General features: G+C 43.2%; 1 protein-coding gene across 5 annotated transcripts in view; it reads right to left on the reverse strand.

Annotated features, from left to right (window-relative positions):
- The window catches only part of TOM1L2 (target of myb1 like 2 membrane trafficking protein), a 56,707-nt gene that overhangs the window by 33,196 nt on the left and 7,286 nt on the right, over nt 1–16,225 (reverse strand). For all 5 annotated transcript variants that reach the window (XM_032704493.1, XM_032704495.1, XM_032704494.1 and 2 more), the window contains exons 2-4: nt 3,821–3,905; nt 3,217–3,295; nt 1,458–1,607 (exon numbers count right to left, since the gene is read on the reverse strand). In XM_032704493.1, coding sequence (XP_032560384.1) covers nt 1,458–1,607; nt 3,217–3,295; nt 3,821–3,905 — 314 coding nt within the window. The remainder of the gene's footprint in view (nt 1–1,457; nt 1,608–3,216; nt 3,296–3,820; nt 3,906–16,225) is intronic.

Here is a 16,225-nt window from a genome sequence, read left to right on the forward strand (position 1 = left end):
CAGCTAAAGAGACACTAACAGAACCCACCCACAGGCAACCATCATAATTTTCAGGCTTTTTATATCAAAAGGCATTTAGTACCCAGAGTGAGGCTTTTAGCTCTGCTGCACTAAGTCTCCTCAGATAAAGCTCTGTTTAATACACTGAGGCAACGACTGTGGCTTTCTGATTATGTTACAAACACTTACTTCTTAGCTGCACTGACAACTGGGAATCCATTTAAATCTAGGACCCAGCATAACCAGCATTCTCTAAAACAATAGGGAAACACACCCAGTTTCTCTTTATTGACAGTATTTAACCTCATCTCCTGGTCACTGCAAGCAGGCAGACACCGGAGGGCTGACTCAGATACACAAGAATTGCTTTTAATAATTTCATTAATTTTGTGCTATTTGAAAAAAAAAAAAGCCTTAAAATCAGAGACCAGAAATAAAGGGGCCCCACAGACCCCTATGCAATGCCCACCTAATTCCATCACCCTGCCTATTTTCTGTTTGAAAATCACTTATTTACACAGTCATGCTCTAACGATGCCCTATCCCTGTATCCTAATAACAAATAAACCAGCAGAAATCCAACTGCATGCTTTGCCATAAAAATCAGAAGTATATCTGGCAAATGATGCTCTGCATTTGTAAATACCTTCCCACAAGGAACACTGCAGCAGGTTTATATCATTTTAAATACGCAGTGTCTTTTAGTCTCTGGTGTACGCAGTAGCCTGTGGAAGCTTAGTGATAAAGCTTCCTATAATTGTCAGATTTCCTCCAGGCAGGCACCAATGTTTCCTCATGTGTGGCTAATGGTTTGTGGAATTAACACGGCTGTTTATTGTTGTGCTGCACAGAAGGAGAAGTGGCAGACAGGCCCATGTCTGAACTTCCCCACTGCAGGCAAGGATCTGACAGCGTGCTTTTACTGCACAATAACCAGAGAAAAGACACCAAAACCATTTTAACTCCTATATGGTCATTTACTCTTCTATAACCGTCTTTGAAAGGAATGCAGAATGCTTTCTAATGGGAGGGAAACAGCTCCATTTTACGGTCAGGAAAACAGACAGAGAAAGGCAAGTGTTCTGCAGCTGACACCAAAAGCACGAGCCTCTGAAATCTCCTGGCCTCAGATGACAAGCCCACTGCAGCAGCAAGTCTCCGGCTTCTAAGATACGACTGTTAAACTGCAAAGCCATCCATTTATCTTCTATTAAATCCTCCTGTTTTAGAGTAGAGTGGTATCTCTCTAACTCAAATCCAGACAGTTCTCCCTGGATAAAATATCTATGTGTGTGCATGTCTGCCCTTCCCTGCCAATCTGGATATATTGTTTGATTTTATATATAAAAACCTTGCCACGTTTTTAACGATGACAGCGTGTTTAGCGATGCGTAGCATCGAAGCAGACAGTCCTTATTTCAGGCAGCAACATATGGAAGCAGAGACAAGCTGGGTACCTGAATCAGTGCTAGGACTTTATCCTGTACAATAGTGGGGGGATTGTTCTTGGGCGAGATGATTTTCACCAGAACACCATCGATGAAGTCACGGTTTGCCACTAAGACATGGAAGCGATGGCCACAGTTCTTCACACAGGTCTCCAACACCTACACACACACAAAAAAACCCATTCATTGTTGGAGCAAAGCTTGATCACACACACAGCATCTGATTTTTTAATCCATTTAATTTTAAAGTTTTTGATGGGAGGGCAAGAAGATAGAGGAGAAATTACACTTATATTCTTAATGATTCCCTTCTTCCCCAGTTTTACCAAAAAGCTTCCTCTCAATACATACATTTAGCTGTACCTCACCCACCATTAACATATTGGGCATTTCTGTGATCCACCTTTGCCCGTTTTCAAGGTAAAGAAAGTTTCTTCCTCTTCAGAGCAGAACTTTCCAGCCTGCGCAGCTGAACAGCCAAGTACACAGCAGCACATCAGGAGCAGGTAAGACAGAGGACACCCTGTCACAGTGAGATATTATTGTGCTGTGGCACTCCACCATTTTCTGTGTGCCTGGAACACAGCTGGACCCAGTTGCTCCGAGCTATAAGCCATGTTTTAGAGTTGGGAATTCAGGTGAATGATCTTCACTCATTCAAAACACTCCCCTGTGAATGCTCTGACAGGTTATACTTTGACACATTTTCCCCCTGCAACCTAGCTGGAGGCACCTTCCACTTGCCATTCAACTGCCATGGAAGAACAGCTGTTGATTTTTCTCTGAAGAACATGATTAGCATGGAGATAAATCCAAGGCGTCACTTCTCCTTACAGCCATGCCTAATAACCACTGCGACTCCGTATTGAGCAGTCTGTAATTACTCTCCTACTTCAGCTACTTTCATCAGCCATGATGACACGGGCTCATTCCTGATGAATTTCTCTCTTTCCTGCACAATGGATAATCTCATGGTTTGGACTTTGGTAATCTGTCAAAATGACAATCCAGGATAGGAAATGGCAAGAAGACAGAAAGTACGGTTACGCCTCGTCAGGGAGATGCAACAAGAGCTCCGTGAAAGAATCATACAGATCACCTTCCCACAGCAGGATAACTCCATCTAGTTCCTGCTGCTCATTCCTCAGGTCACTGTGGCACAGAGCACCACGCTCAGGGGTGCTGCACTTCCCAGGAAACCCCCAGCTAAAGTCATCAGCAGGAAAGGTCACTGGCAAATTATCCCACACCTTTAGCAGCGCTGCCTAAATGCACAGAATATAATTTACACTTTATTGAGTGAAATTAGATCAGCGCAAATTAATGCAAGTCTCCTACAGAGATTCATTCCCAAGGGAAATTGTGCATCAGCTACTGATGAAGCTGAAAATATGGCAAGTTCATCATCCTCACTTGCAAATATGCCCACAGCTGTTGCCTTGGAGTGGAGGAATGGTTGGACACAGGGAGAAGAGAGTAGAAAGGAAAACCTCAGGAAGTAACAGGGCTACTTTAACTTTCCTCAGACAGTACTCCGGAAGAATAAGAGCCATGAAAAAAAGCAGAAATCAATTGAGTCAGAAAACTGCTATGCAAAGCTTCCAGCAACACTCCCCGAGGAAGTAAGGAGGCAATTGGAGAGAAGCAAAGGGCAAAGCAGTGGCTGTTAAAGGAAATACTGTGGACATTCAAGAGAGTGCCAGGAAAAGGGAAATGACAAAGGAGCAGGGTTCTGCCCTTTGGGGCATTCCAGCCTGCCCCCACTCACCGTCAGTGCCAGCATGACCTCTCTGTAATTCTTGTTTCCATTCAGCCTCTTCTTCAGCGCTCGAATGGCATCCTTGGGCCTGAAGGAGAAACACAGCACTTAACAGACAGCTTAGACGGGCTTTTCACATCCCATAAACTGTGGGAAAGGGAATCCTTTACCATTTCCATTTGGACATAAGCATTATTTAGGTTGGAAAAGACCTCTCAGATCATTGAGTCCAACCATTAACCCAGCACTGCCAAGCCCACCACTAAACCATGTCCCCAGGTGCCACATCTGAATGTTTTTGAATACTTCCAGGGATGATGACTCCACCACTTCCCTGGGCAGTGTATCCCAATGCCTGACCACCCTTTCAGTGAAGAATTTTTTCCTACTATGTCAAGTGCACCTGGTCCTGGGTACTACAAGTACTGTATCATACAGTATTTTCCAAGAGGTTTAAAGAGCAGGAAATGTCTAAGGAGCAGGAAAACTAAGGAACTGATCTGCAAACTGCATCCAAACCCTGAGCACCTGCCCCCAGCCTCGCTGCACCTCCTCACATGCTGAGTAAGATTGTGTTCAGGGACCTTTCAAAGTCTGCTGAAGTAGCACATACCCTTCTTCTGTCTCGTTGATAATGTCACAGATCTCCATGTTAAGTGTCCAGTCTTCACTCTGCAAAGAGCCATCTGTGGCCTTTTCTGTAAAGTAAAGAAAAATGAATCTTTTCACATCTTCCTGATTAGGTCTGCACCTCAATCCATCTTCAGTTACTCCGAGCTGAAACTATCCAGTGAAAAAGCAGAAAAAAAACCAAATCCCCACTGACAGTAAACAATGTCAATCCTTCCCTCCTGGTTTTAGGGATCAGCATAGAGGTTTCCAGACAGAATCAATTATCCCTCAAGCTCACTACCTTCAGCCCACATAGATGGGCTGTTCTTCAAAGACTCCTGAATTCCTGGGAGAGTAGGAAAATGTCAGCTAATTCCAGTTTAAACTCCTCAGATGCTGCATTGCTGGCAAGGTATGAGGTAGGAAAATATCCCCCAAAATCAACATGACCTCTTCCCTGCTTTAGCAGATAATACCTCCACGTGAGTCGAGGGAGCAAAAAGAGCAACCTGGAGACAGAATTCAAGGAATTTCAGCATGAAAAGAACCACTGCCACGTGAAAACATTTAGCACATAACAGTTCAGGTCATGATATCACTCATGGGCACCTCTTGTGCTGGGGGCTCCTGTATCACAGTCCCTCCATATCTGCTTGCCAGGGGGTCAGGCACTGCTTCCCTCTGTCCCACACTAGGTCCTCAGTCTCCTCTCCACGCTGGGGCTACTTACACGCCTCCCAAGCGCACTCTGCCTTCCTCCCAGCTCCCAAATCCTCCCTCAGTATTTCTGTGGCAGGTAAGTCACTCTGGCATCACTCAGTTCCCAGGGAAGGATGACCTATAGCACTGTGACAGTGGCAGATGCCAACTGTTGGCAGTTTAATTTATAGGCGTCTGCAAGAGTAGCATAACCGTAACTTGTAGTAATCAGTTGACAAGAACTATTTCCTCCTTGGGATTTCCTCCTAAATCAATATAGTTCTGTCTAGCAGTGCATAGAACATCCCTGGAATTTTTCACACTCCTCACTTGCAGCATTCAAATCCTATCAGCTACCCACAGTCTGGAATGATGATGAGTTGAAGGTAAAGCCTTTTCACCAGAGAGACCTAAAAAAAGGGACCTTCGAGCCAAACATGACCTTCTCCTCTAAATTAGTCTGGGTTTTCTACAAATCCCTGGCATCCAATGCTAGAAGGCAAACAGGGTAAACAAAAGCATTTTTAAAATGTAAAGTAAACCAAGAAAAAAAAACCCCTTTTAAACATTTTAAAGCAGCAACCAAACCGCAAGTACCATTTTCTCCAACTATCCTTCTGTCTTTGCATCCAACCCCAATCTGTCCCCTGGAACAAGGCAGATTTTGTTTGGGAAGACCAGGCTCCAAGGACTTCACATCTCTCTTTTTGTTTACCAACACTGTTTTTTTCTATTAACATTTCCATCACTGTGACTGAGGATACAGATGCCCACAGGCCATAATTATGGGACATTATTTGGAGAAAGACTGTGTCTGGGTAATTCAAGTTGCAGTGACTCCTCTACCCCAGAATCATGGTTAAAACAGCTCCACCAAGGACAGTAATTACAGAAGTCTGAGACAAAACTGGCAGCTATGCAAAATCCCAGCAGAGAGAGCTGAGCAGAAAGGAGAGGACACCGTGGAAAAGGAGATTATGGAACAGGAGAATGTTCTTTTCAGACCTCACTTCCCATTTTGAGCAGCAGCACTGCAAGGCACCCACCAGGGAGGGAACAGAGGCTAAAAAACTCCCAGCTGGACCTTCTTCAGCCATCACTACCTCGTGGTAAAGTTGACTTTGGTCAAGGAAAACTCTTTCTGTTTCAGAGATGCACAGCTTCCAAAATGTCCAGTAAATACTGGACAGATTACTGAGTATTGTTAATATACAGCAGGCAGAGCTACTTAATGTATTCTGGGATACAGGAATTTATCTTTGTGCAAAGCTACTTGTAACAACCACTTCTAGTAGTTGCTTTTTGTTCCTATACTGTACATAAGGTTTTATTGCTACAGAATGTGATCTGCCTTCAGCTCCATATAGTCCTTGTTGCTTAGGAAAACATTTTATTTAACATTTGGAAAGAAAACCTTAATAGTCAGAGATATAAAGAAAAATATCACTACATCTGATCTGCTGGAGGTGGTGATCCCCAGAGCTGCAAAGGATGTTTAAGCCAAATGCTCCAAAATAAAAGATTATGCCTTAAAGAGAAGGTATTCCTGAAGCTGGGCACACAATCTGTTTCCCTAATCTTAAACTATATTAACAAATTTGTGTGTTCTTGACAGCATTTGGCATCAGTGTCTTAAAGATATTCAGACTCTCTGGTCTGCTATAATCACTTTTTATATATGATTATGGAAAATGCTGATCCTGCACAAAGTTGTGCTGGCAGCCAATTCACTCATTGGTCTTGTAAAACCCATGTAGTTAAGATTTATTTTGACAAAATGTGGATATGGCAGCACTCCACAGGTAAAAACTGTGGTGTTTTGGAGATGGCAGAGTGAAGAGATGCTGCTGCAGCACAGTATGGAGTTCAGCACTGGAACACTCATCTGGGGCCCCGAATAACCTCCTTCATATTCCCCATCTGAGATGCTCTGGGGAAAACAAAATCCCCTTTCTCCCAAAAACCTTGGTTATCGCTTTTTTATTTTTGCATTTCTGTTCTTTAGTTGGGAGCAATACATGGCTGAGACTGTGTGGGTTTAAGACATAACAGTTGTCTTCTTGAGAATTAGTTCTTTTCCCCTTGGGTAATTTTTAATTCAAGTAAGAGTCAGAAGCTAATTTTAGTCTCTTTTTCAGCAACAGGGAGCACACGAGCACTTGTCATCTGGAGTCCTGTGTCCTTTGTAGGGTGTGTGACCCAGATTTGCTGCTGCAGTGCTCTCTCAGCTGTACAAAGGAGTTCACTGGCTGCAGAGAAGGTTTGGGTGGGATTTGTTTGAAGAGCAATATTACACTGCAGTGAACTGAAAGCTTGTAGAGCTCTTCCAGAACCAAAACACAGCAGGTTTTAGTTCTGGATTTCTGGTGAAACAGCTCTGCCTGAACTCATCTGTTGGAGAACCCCTGCCCAACACAGACAAAATGCAGTAAACTAAAAATACTCAAAAACCTGTCCAGTATTTAATGGACATTTTGGAAGCCCTGCATTTCTCAGAGGCTCCTCCTCAAACGGCACGTAGATATGACGTACAAGGTAAACAGATTTTATAACAGAAACTATCACAGACCAGCAAAGGAATGGCATGCAAATCATACAAATCCCCTTTAAAAGAGTTCCTCCACCTTTTTCACTCATTAAAAGGCACCTAAATGGCTCTAGTTCACATGAGGACTCTGGAACGTGACCAGAATTCCAGGGTGCAATAAGAAATGTTAAATCAGACAAGCAAGAAGGTGATGTGGAGGAGTCCTCCCTGAACTGAAGAGTTTCTGGTATAGTTTAATCGCATCACAGAAAGGCTGGCAGCTCCCAGCCTGGTGCCAAGGGCTCCTTGCACAGCACCTGACTCCAGAGCAGCTCCCAGACTGCTGGGATACAGCTTGGGCTGGGAGTTTGTGTCTCACACAGAGACTTGATACCAGTGAGATTATCAGAAAGTCTCTCTCTGAAACAAGACGCTATCAGTTCCCACCACGTGTCCCAAATTAAAGCATAAATGTTCTGGTAGGGAGAAAGACAATCTGGCCCTGCACGCCTGACACGTGGCAGACCTTGGGCACTGCATATGCACAGGCAGCACCAGCTCATCTGCAAGGTCTGCAAGGAAAGGGAGAAAAAATTGTGCTATTTTTTTCATTCACACCTTCCCTCTGAGATCCAACTCTTGTGGCCGCATTTCCACACTCTGCCAAATGGCAGTATCAGCATTTCCCTGCTCACACTGAAATCCTGGGCATTTTATGGCATTCAGAAGGTTCAGCAGTGTAAAGTTCCCAGTGTAAACAATCTCGGGCACACACCCCCAGCCAAACCTCTTCCCAAGCAACCTGCTCTGACCTGAGATGTCACCACAAGGAAATCAGGTCAGAAATTCCCGTGTAATCACCCCGTAACAAACAGGTTGCACAGGGCAGGGCAGGAATTATCTTATAAATGCAGGGAAAACCAGGAGAACTTTTACCACCCATCCTGAACCCGGCCCAAAAGTGACCTCACAGAGAAACAGCAGCACTGGTTGTCCTTGAGAGGCTCCTCTCAGCCCTGTTCTGTCCATACTACTTCTGCTCCAATGTTGATAAACTCTTAAAATTTGCCTGTATTCACATATGGATGAGATAAAGCAGAACTCCTCACTCTTCCCTGTTTCCCCCTTCCAATCTCACCTCTGACCATTATATGAAACCTCCTAATGGAGACAGCCTGGAGATTTTTATCAGGATTGCAACTGCACAAGCTGAAATCTTTTTGTTACTTTAGTCACGCGCCGTATGTATGTTTAAGCAGCTGAGACTGAAAATCTGACTGCTGGAAGCAGAGAGCAGTTATTCCAGCTGAATGATGACAGGGCCAGGTGAAACTCTCCCCAAAAGGTCCACCAATAAGCCACTGTGGTGGTGCAGAATGGCACAGACAAAAGGGTGGCACTAGCTAGAAATTAACATTAAATGAAAACAGCAGAACTGCTGTTTTCTGTTTGAACACCAGAGAATCTCATGAATGAACAGATCTTTGTGTTTGGAGAAATCACAGTTTTCTCTCTTGGGTCTTCTCCAGATGTTTCAGATGCTTCAGAGGCTCTCAATTCATACATTTGGGATGAATTACATGCACAAAATCACCTCCTATTTATGCAAAGAAACATGCACACCAGTCCATCACGTTAGAGAGATCCAAAAGCAAGAAAGTTCTGATTCCAAACTTCTCCCATTCCCTCCAACAGCGTTTGGTGTTCAAGCAGCATAAAACATCTTGCTTTTTGTGGCTGCCTTTTTTTTTTTTTTGCTTGGAAGTTCAGAAGATTGTAGATCTTAGATCTTTGTCTTGTCTCTTAACAGTCCACCTGCCTACCAGCTGTGCTCCACAAGTCAAATTAGTGAATCAAACAGTCAGATGTGTTATATTTCACTCTGCATAATATGTGACAGGGATCAGAAGAAGCCACACTATCAGCAGCTTTTCACTTCTATCCTGTTGGTTGCCCTCCCTTCAGTGCAGTGTTGCTCTCTCAGAAGTGAGGGCTATTAGCTGAAGGCAAAAGCAAAATGCTTTTAGAGACTGGACTTTGAGGAAAATATCAAGAGTTTTGCAAGGCAATGCAAACCAGACAAGATTGCTCAACAATGACATCTCTAAGGTGTAGCTTATAGAATTGTTTTGCTTTAAAGCATCATTACATTTGTGACTGCAGTTGTCTCTCTTGGATTCAACAAATCATCAATGATCTGCACAGCACCATCAATAAGACCTGGGGAAAGACCATCCAGAGGCCATGGAAACATATTTCAGCTGTCCAAGCAAAATGAAGATAAGACTAAAGACCCTCAGCATTCACAGACCTGTTGAGTTTAAGACACATCACTTGGAAGACAGAGACACATTCAACTAACACACTTGGACACTCCTGAACCCAACAGTCTATTTTTGTTTCTCTATATTTGCTTTTAGAAAGACAGTCATGGCCACTTAGACATTATGGTAACCAACAGGAGGATTGTTCCTTTTTAACAAAACACTGCTATTAAAAAATAAATGCGACTCATTCGAAATTCAAGATCAAAACTCAACTGTGGAGCGACTTAACTCATAAAAACCTGCCAGAGCCTCTTTGTTAGAGCACACGGCTCCAAGAGCATTTTTCAATTAGCCACCTCACTGCTCCAAGTCCTTTTTCTACATTCCTTATTTCACACTGCTCTGAAAATGCTGAGCTTCACACTTCCAAGGAAAAAGCCAGTCAGCTAGAACAAACGGGCTCAATCTGAACAGCAAGGCATTACAGAAAGTGTGATTTGGGCTGGATTGCTGCAGCACTGGCCATCCCCTTTGACTGGTGGGATTTTTTCACTCAAGTTTTAGCTATGCTCGCATTGAAACTCTTTGGGATCTAGTCATCTATCCTCCACTCATTGTTTTGCCCGAGTTTCTGGTGCTGAATAAATGAATAATCATAGCTGGTAATGGCTGTGGAGTCCAAGTTAAAATAAAATAACGAGACAGCATGGGCATGCACGTGTGCAGTCCTAATGAGTATTTAGCTTGAGTGCTGTCGGAAGGCACAGCAGTAAACTGGGAACTGTCATTTTCTCCAGTTAACTTTCAGGTTTTCTTCTTTTTGAAGGTGCCACCCAAATGCCAAACTTCCTCCAACCTGCTTTCCAAATCACATGTACCTGCAATCATGAATATGTAGTACGTAATTACTGTGCCTTTTTAAGGACCACATGGCAGCCACAGCCACGCTACAACATTCTTGTGATTTAGATATGCTGCAGGAAAGACATCACCCACCATCTCCCACAAATTCAGCCTCTCAGGAGCTTGAAACTCCAGGTGATTAACTGAGCATAGCTGTGCTGCAGTTTCAGAAACAGAGCAAGGTGAATGGATTAATACATATTAAACAAAAATTAGCAGCTGTACAACAAAGAAGATTTTTCTTTCATACTCAGATCAGAGCTTCACCTGAATTAAAAGAAAACCAAAACAGAAAGAGAAATATCAGAGCAGGCAAGAAAGCATATCAGCCTGACTCAGTTTATCACATCTCAAAGGTCTTGATGCATTGGAGGGTGTAAAACCAGGTGGACTTTCCCATCCCCTCTTGTATTGCACAAAAATGGCCTGGCAGGGGAACCTGGTCCAGGCAGCTTCTGTACTCAGATGTCATTCATCTCAGGCACAAACAGTGGTTTAGTCACAGTCCTTAAAGGCATTTGGAAGCAGGATCCCAAGAAGAACGGTGTGTTTCCATACAATAAAGACTTTTGTTATGAATCTTCTCCCTGAAGTTCCCCCATCAGCAGAAATTGTTGCTGCTGACAGCAAGCTCCACTGAATGACATGTGTATGTAAGTTGCTCTCTTCCAAAACAGATGGCAGAGAGAGACTACTGCTTCTTTAAAACCCAGTGAAATCCCTCTGACTTTTCCATTCTACATGGCTTTAGAAACAAAGCACAGAAAACCTCCTTCCTCCCATGCCCTGACACTCATTAGAGCTCACATGTTGACCCGTGTACCGTAAATAGCCGTCCTTCAGCGCGAGGTCATACGGCAGCAGCTCCCAGGCTCATGAAGCCATTTGCATGATTCAGAGGCACTTTCCCCCAAAATTCAGCCTGCACTGCACGTTTCTTCATCCCTTTCAGCAGTGACCTTGGCCAGATTCCCACCTCACTGCAAACCCCGTGACATTCAGATGATGGTGCTACTTGACGATTGACAAACAGCGACCCGCTCACGTCAGGAATCGATAACGCCAAAGCCTTCAATCAGAAATGTCAGAGCAGTTTTAAAATCTACGCCCTGTATTAATGGATTTTAATGGATTTGAATGGAGATGTTTGCTGCGTGATTTACTGTAGGGGAGCAACAAATCAATGTTCCTTTATGACACGTCACATCTCGTGACAGTGTCCCCTCGTCCTGCTGTGTCGGGGGGGATGATGATTTGCTGCTTGACAAACATCTGTGATCTATTAGGCGGCACTTCCAGCAGTTTAATATCATCCCACTCTGAGTGTCCATCTTTCTTCTCTGGATGAGAGGCACAAAACCATAAATTAAAGCCTCCCGGGTGACAAAACGGTCTCCCTCGGATTTGCCTTTTCTAAATTCCACTGCTGCGACGTGTCCGTGTGACTCCGTGGGGGAGAATTTATCAGCACAGCACTGTTTAAACAGGTCAGTGAATTGGGATGGTCACCCAAATCTCCTCCTCCTTTGGCCACTGCACAGCAGCCAGTGCTCTATAACAACTTGACATTCAGTCATTTCCACAGGCAGAACTTGGATTTTAGCTCAGCGCTTGCCAAAGAGCTTTTATACTGTTTTAATTTCTCCATGGAATTCGGATGACCTTGTTCCTTAACTGGGGCTACCAGTTCCTTAACTGAGAATCTCAGGTGTTAAAACACTGACGTACTGGATGAGTAACATCGGTTGATCAACACTGGAAATACCAAATTTCTTAACAGATGAGCATTTGGCTCTCCCTCACTGTGAAAAAAAAAATCCAGACAAAGAAACCAGGCAAAGAAGCTGAAAAATAGTAATTTTTAAAACACCTGAGAGTAGCTGAGAAGCTTTTCTCACCACTGAGACAAGTCACACAAAGAACCCCGTTATTCCAAAAAACCCGTCTAATACATGAATTTATCCTAATGTCAAAAATAAAAAAAAGAGCATACTCCATCCATTTTATCAGCCTTAACTTATGAATCTGACAGAAAGGAGCAGCTGAAAGTTGTGAAAGAGGGCAGAGAGGTATCACAATTCAATATCTCAGCTGCACAATATGCTGTAATCACCATCAAGAGCAAGGAGGTGTCCTGATCTGTGACTACCTGCCCCATTCAGGACTTCAACAGCATCCAGTAATTACAGGTGAGCCCAAAAAAATGTCTTTATGAAAAGTTATGGATGATCAGTGTGTCAGTGAGCTATATTTGAAATCTATCAGCTCTTGATGGCTAATTTTGTACTACATGAGTAAAGCAAGTTCTAATAACTCACTTGGGACTTCACTCCAGTACTTACAAGCTACGTGCTTTTCATATTCATAAAACAAAACTAATTGCCTTTCATGGATGAAATGTTCTAAGAATTTTTAATCCACGTCAGCTGCAAACTCTAAAAATCCATCCCCATATATTTAAAACTCCCCCTCCCACCTGCTCACTTGTAACATGTTGTTTGCTGCAAACAAACTATAAAGCAGAGAGAATCATCAGGCTCCTACGTTAGTATTATTTGTATTATTTTTTACAGGTTATGAGTCAATTGCCCACATTTTCACATGCTTAAAATAAACTTGAAACACTATTTAGTGAGGGGAAAAAATAGGCAAAATCTCCCATTCCTACATGGAAGCAGTTACAAGAACAAGTTTACCCCTTTGCTACAGCAGATTTTTAAGCAAACGTTCGTATGTGGTAATTAAAATGTGTTATGAATGAAATGAAACAACTCCTAAAGTAACTATTCCACGTTCCCACCCCCAGCTCTCCTACATATCTACAACTACGAAGCTGCGTCCTCTGGAAAACCACAATTATCCCCCACGTGGAGTGAACTAGACAGAGGAGTCGGCAGCTTTTGAGGGCTCACAGCTCACGTTTTCTAGTGTGAAAGCTCCAGTCTGCTTTTCGGTTTTCCAGCCTTCCCTCACACTGCTCTACAGGACCACAGCAGGCCTATGCAAGAGGCAGCCAGCTCCAACCCCCTTCCAATTCTTCAAGATCTCCGCGGCTTGAAGATCAGCGTCTGGAATACACTTAAGTGTTTTCACCACGGGAAGAGGGGAGAGCTGGCTCCTCTTCCACTGGGTAACAGGAATTACTTTTGCCAACGCTGTGGTCGCTGAAGGGCTCCATTGCCAGCTGCCCATTCCAAGAAGCCAGGCTTGTTATGCCGGCAGAAGCTTAGCGGATAAACACTCCCAAAGAATCTTCTCAGGAAACCCGAGAGCAAATCAGGCAACAGTAATAACAACATACATGTGTGCAATCCCATCTTGGAGGCTGAGAAATGCGGATTTCTTGGTCTCTAATAACCCTGCTAAAAATTCTGCTCCGTTTCTACAGCCCTGTTTCTCATGTGCCACTGCTGTAGATAAGCCTGGAAAAGACTGATAAATAGGAAATGTAAATACCAGAAGTTTAGGTCAAGTATGCAAATGCCTATTTCTGAGACTGTCGTATTAATTTCCCCTTAAGTCTCCATTCAGCAACTTGTGTTATCTAGTCACACGACTTCGTAAATTCTTCAGGTCAGGAGCTGTCCCAATCCATTTCACGTTCCACTGCAATCACCTCCATTACATCACACTATTAGTGTGGCAAAATTAATAAAAATGTAAATGTATCAGGGGACTGCAGCATACTTTTGGAAAACAGCTCCATTGGTCCTTGTACAGTTAAAACTCTAACTAAAACACAGGTTTTGAGTAAGGCTTACAAACAGTTTGGCTTATTTAACACGTGCAGCAGGGAAGCAAACCCCAGCAATGAAATAGGCTGATCTGGTGCAGAGTATGGATGGGAAGGTAACTTTCCCACTGTGAACACATCCAATCTTCCAGAATCTGCAGAGAACCAGCTCCTGCTTGGGAAGGCCATGAGGATCAGCAGCCTGCCCTGTCGCTGGTGACCAGCCCAACAACTGAGCTTCATCAGCTCTGGCTCTCCTGGGCATTCCTGTACCTTTCTGGGTGAATCAAGACCTTCTCCCCTTCTTTTGGGTTTGATGTTCATGCACACTGTGCACGTCCTTCCTATGAGCCCAGCAGCAGCTTCCTAAGCAACCAAGAACAGCATAATGATGCCCTTAATGAAAGAGAGCCTTTAGAGGTGCTCCGAGCCCTGAGCGAGGCTGCACCATTTCAGCTCCCTCCTGGTGATCCCTGACAGCCAGGAGATGATTCTGCAAACCAGCATCCAAACTGAGCTTTGCTTTAAGGAATGCTACACGTGAAATACCTCATTACCCACAGCAAGACTCCAGGTCAATATCTGTTAAAGAACCCGGCTGGAAAAGGGAATTTTCATTACTCACTGGCTATGCCAAGTCATTGGCACGGATGAGGATTTTAAAGGCAGTTTTAATTATAGTAGGTAAAACCCACAGATGATCAAGCTGCAGAGTCAGAAAACCATCAGAACTGAACACTGACCCATTTGGGTTGTTTGCTGAACTTTAATCACTTTCCAAGTCTGACAGCTGCTCAAACTTAATTGCTCATTACACTTGTAAATAAAAACTGATCTCACTCTCTGATTAGCCAACCATCTTATAGTTGCCATAACAACTTCTTGTCTAATAAGTGATTTCAGATTTACCATTATTTGTACTAGCAGAAAATTTCACAAAGGTCTGAGATCGCTCTTTTCAGCAAAATACCTTTCTAATTAAAACAACGAAAATCAGCAGAGAAAGGGCAGCTCAAACATAATGAAAAAACAGGCTATTTACTACAACAGCTTAAATGTGAAATAAGAGTACCCCAACCCCAAATATATGCTGCATCCAGCTTAACCTCTACCTCCCACTGTCAATCATCTTATTATCATGCCTATATCCCATAACAACTGCTCAGGAAAATGCCAGACAGCATCCAGGAAATAACCTGGGTCACAGTGTGGAGATGGATTTCCAGACTCACTCCAAATGAAATATTCCAATAAAGTTTGCATATTTTCTCTCCTGATCTTAAATTAGGAAGCAATTAACTGGTGAAATTCCTTAACACTCTGTTAACTGATTGGAGCAAACAGACATATTTATTAGTCTCAGAAGACAAAGTGATTGGGAGCTGTGAAACACTGCAAGCCTGTAGGCCCAGAATATCATAAAAACTTTCCAAAACTTGCTGGCAAAGCTGCTGAAGCTTGCAATTTATTTAATATGCTCAAGGTAGCTCTTTGTGTTTATGGGCAAGGAAAGACACTCCCTTCCTTCCAAAAGGAAAATGAATGCAGAAAGCTATAACTGAGACAAAATAAAAGTTAAAAAAAAAAAAAAAAAAGTCAGGAAATACCAGATTTTAAAAAGGGACTTTTCTGCATTTACTCAGCTAGGCAAGAAACATGCATTTTTGTTATTTGGGTCAAACACGAAGCCAGTCACACTTCTTGCAGTAGATTTATCCCATGAAAACACAGAGGATGCAACATGCCCAGGTTAACAACATTCCTGACCACATTTGGGATGCAGCAAAGTCTTTCTTGCCTTAAGAACAAGAAACCAATGCTCTGCAAAGTTCTTGGGATTCAAACACAGTTTATGACACCAATCTGTGCCTTCACTTTGTGTACGTTTTCTTTCATCTGAATTTGAACAACGAATTTCTTCCCAAAGTAATTTAACCCAGAAGGTTTCCGAGGACCAGCTGGGGAACAGACAGCCTTACTCTCAAGGACTAAGCAGGCTTAGAAGCTAACCAAATTATTCAACAGGTTTCTTCTGAATATCCTCTCTCTTTTTTTTTTTTTTGAGTCTCCTGATGCTCTCTGAGACTATGCTGAGCTGCGAAATGCTGTGAACTGAGACATACAGCACCATGAGTAAATAGTCCACACACAGCCATGCCAGGAATTGCTCAGACACAGACAGGGCATGTACATACATGGACATTTTTTTCTTCCCTAGTTTTTGTTTTTGAAACGAGTTACTACTTTATGGAGCCCACCTTGAAATTCTGGCAGGTA

This window comes from Chiroxiphia lanceolata, chromosome 16, assembly GCF_009829145.1.
Source record: "Chiroxiphia lanceolata isolate bChiLan1 chromosome 16, bChiLan1.pri, whole genome shotgun sequence".
NCBI classification, from domain to species: domain Eukaryota; kingdom Metazoa; phylum Chordata; class Aves; order Passeriformes; family Pipridae; genus Chiroxiphia; species Chiroxiphia lanceolata.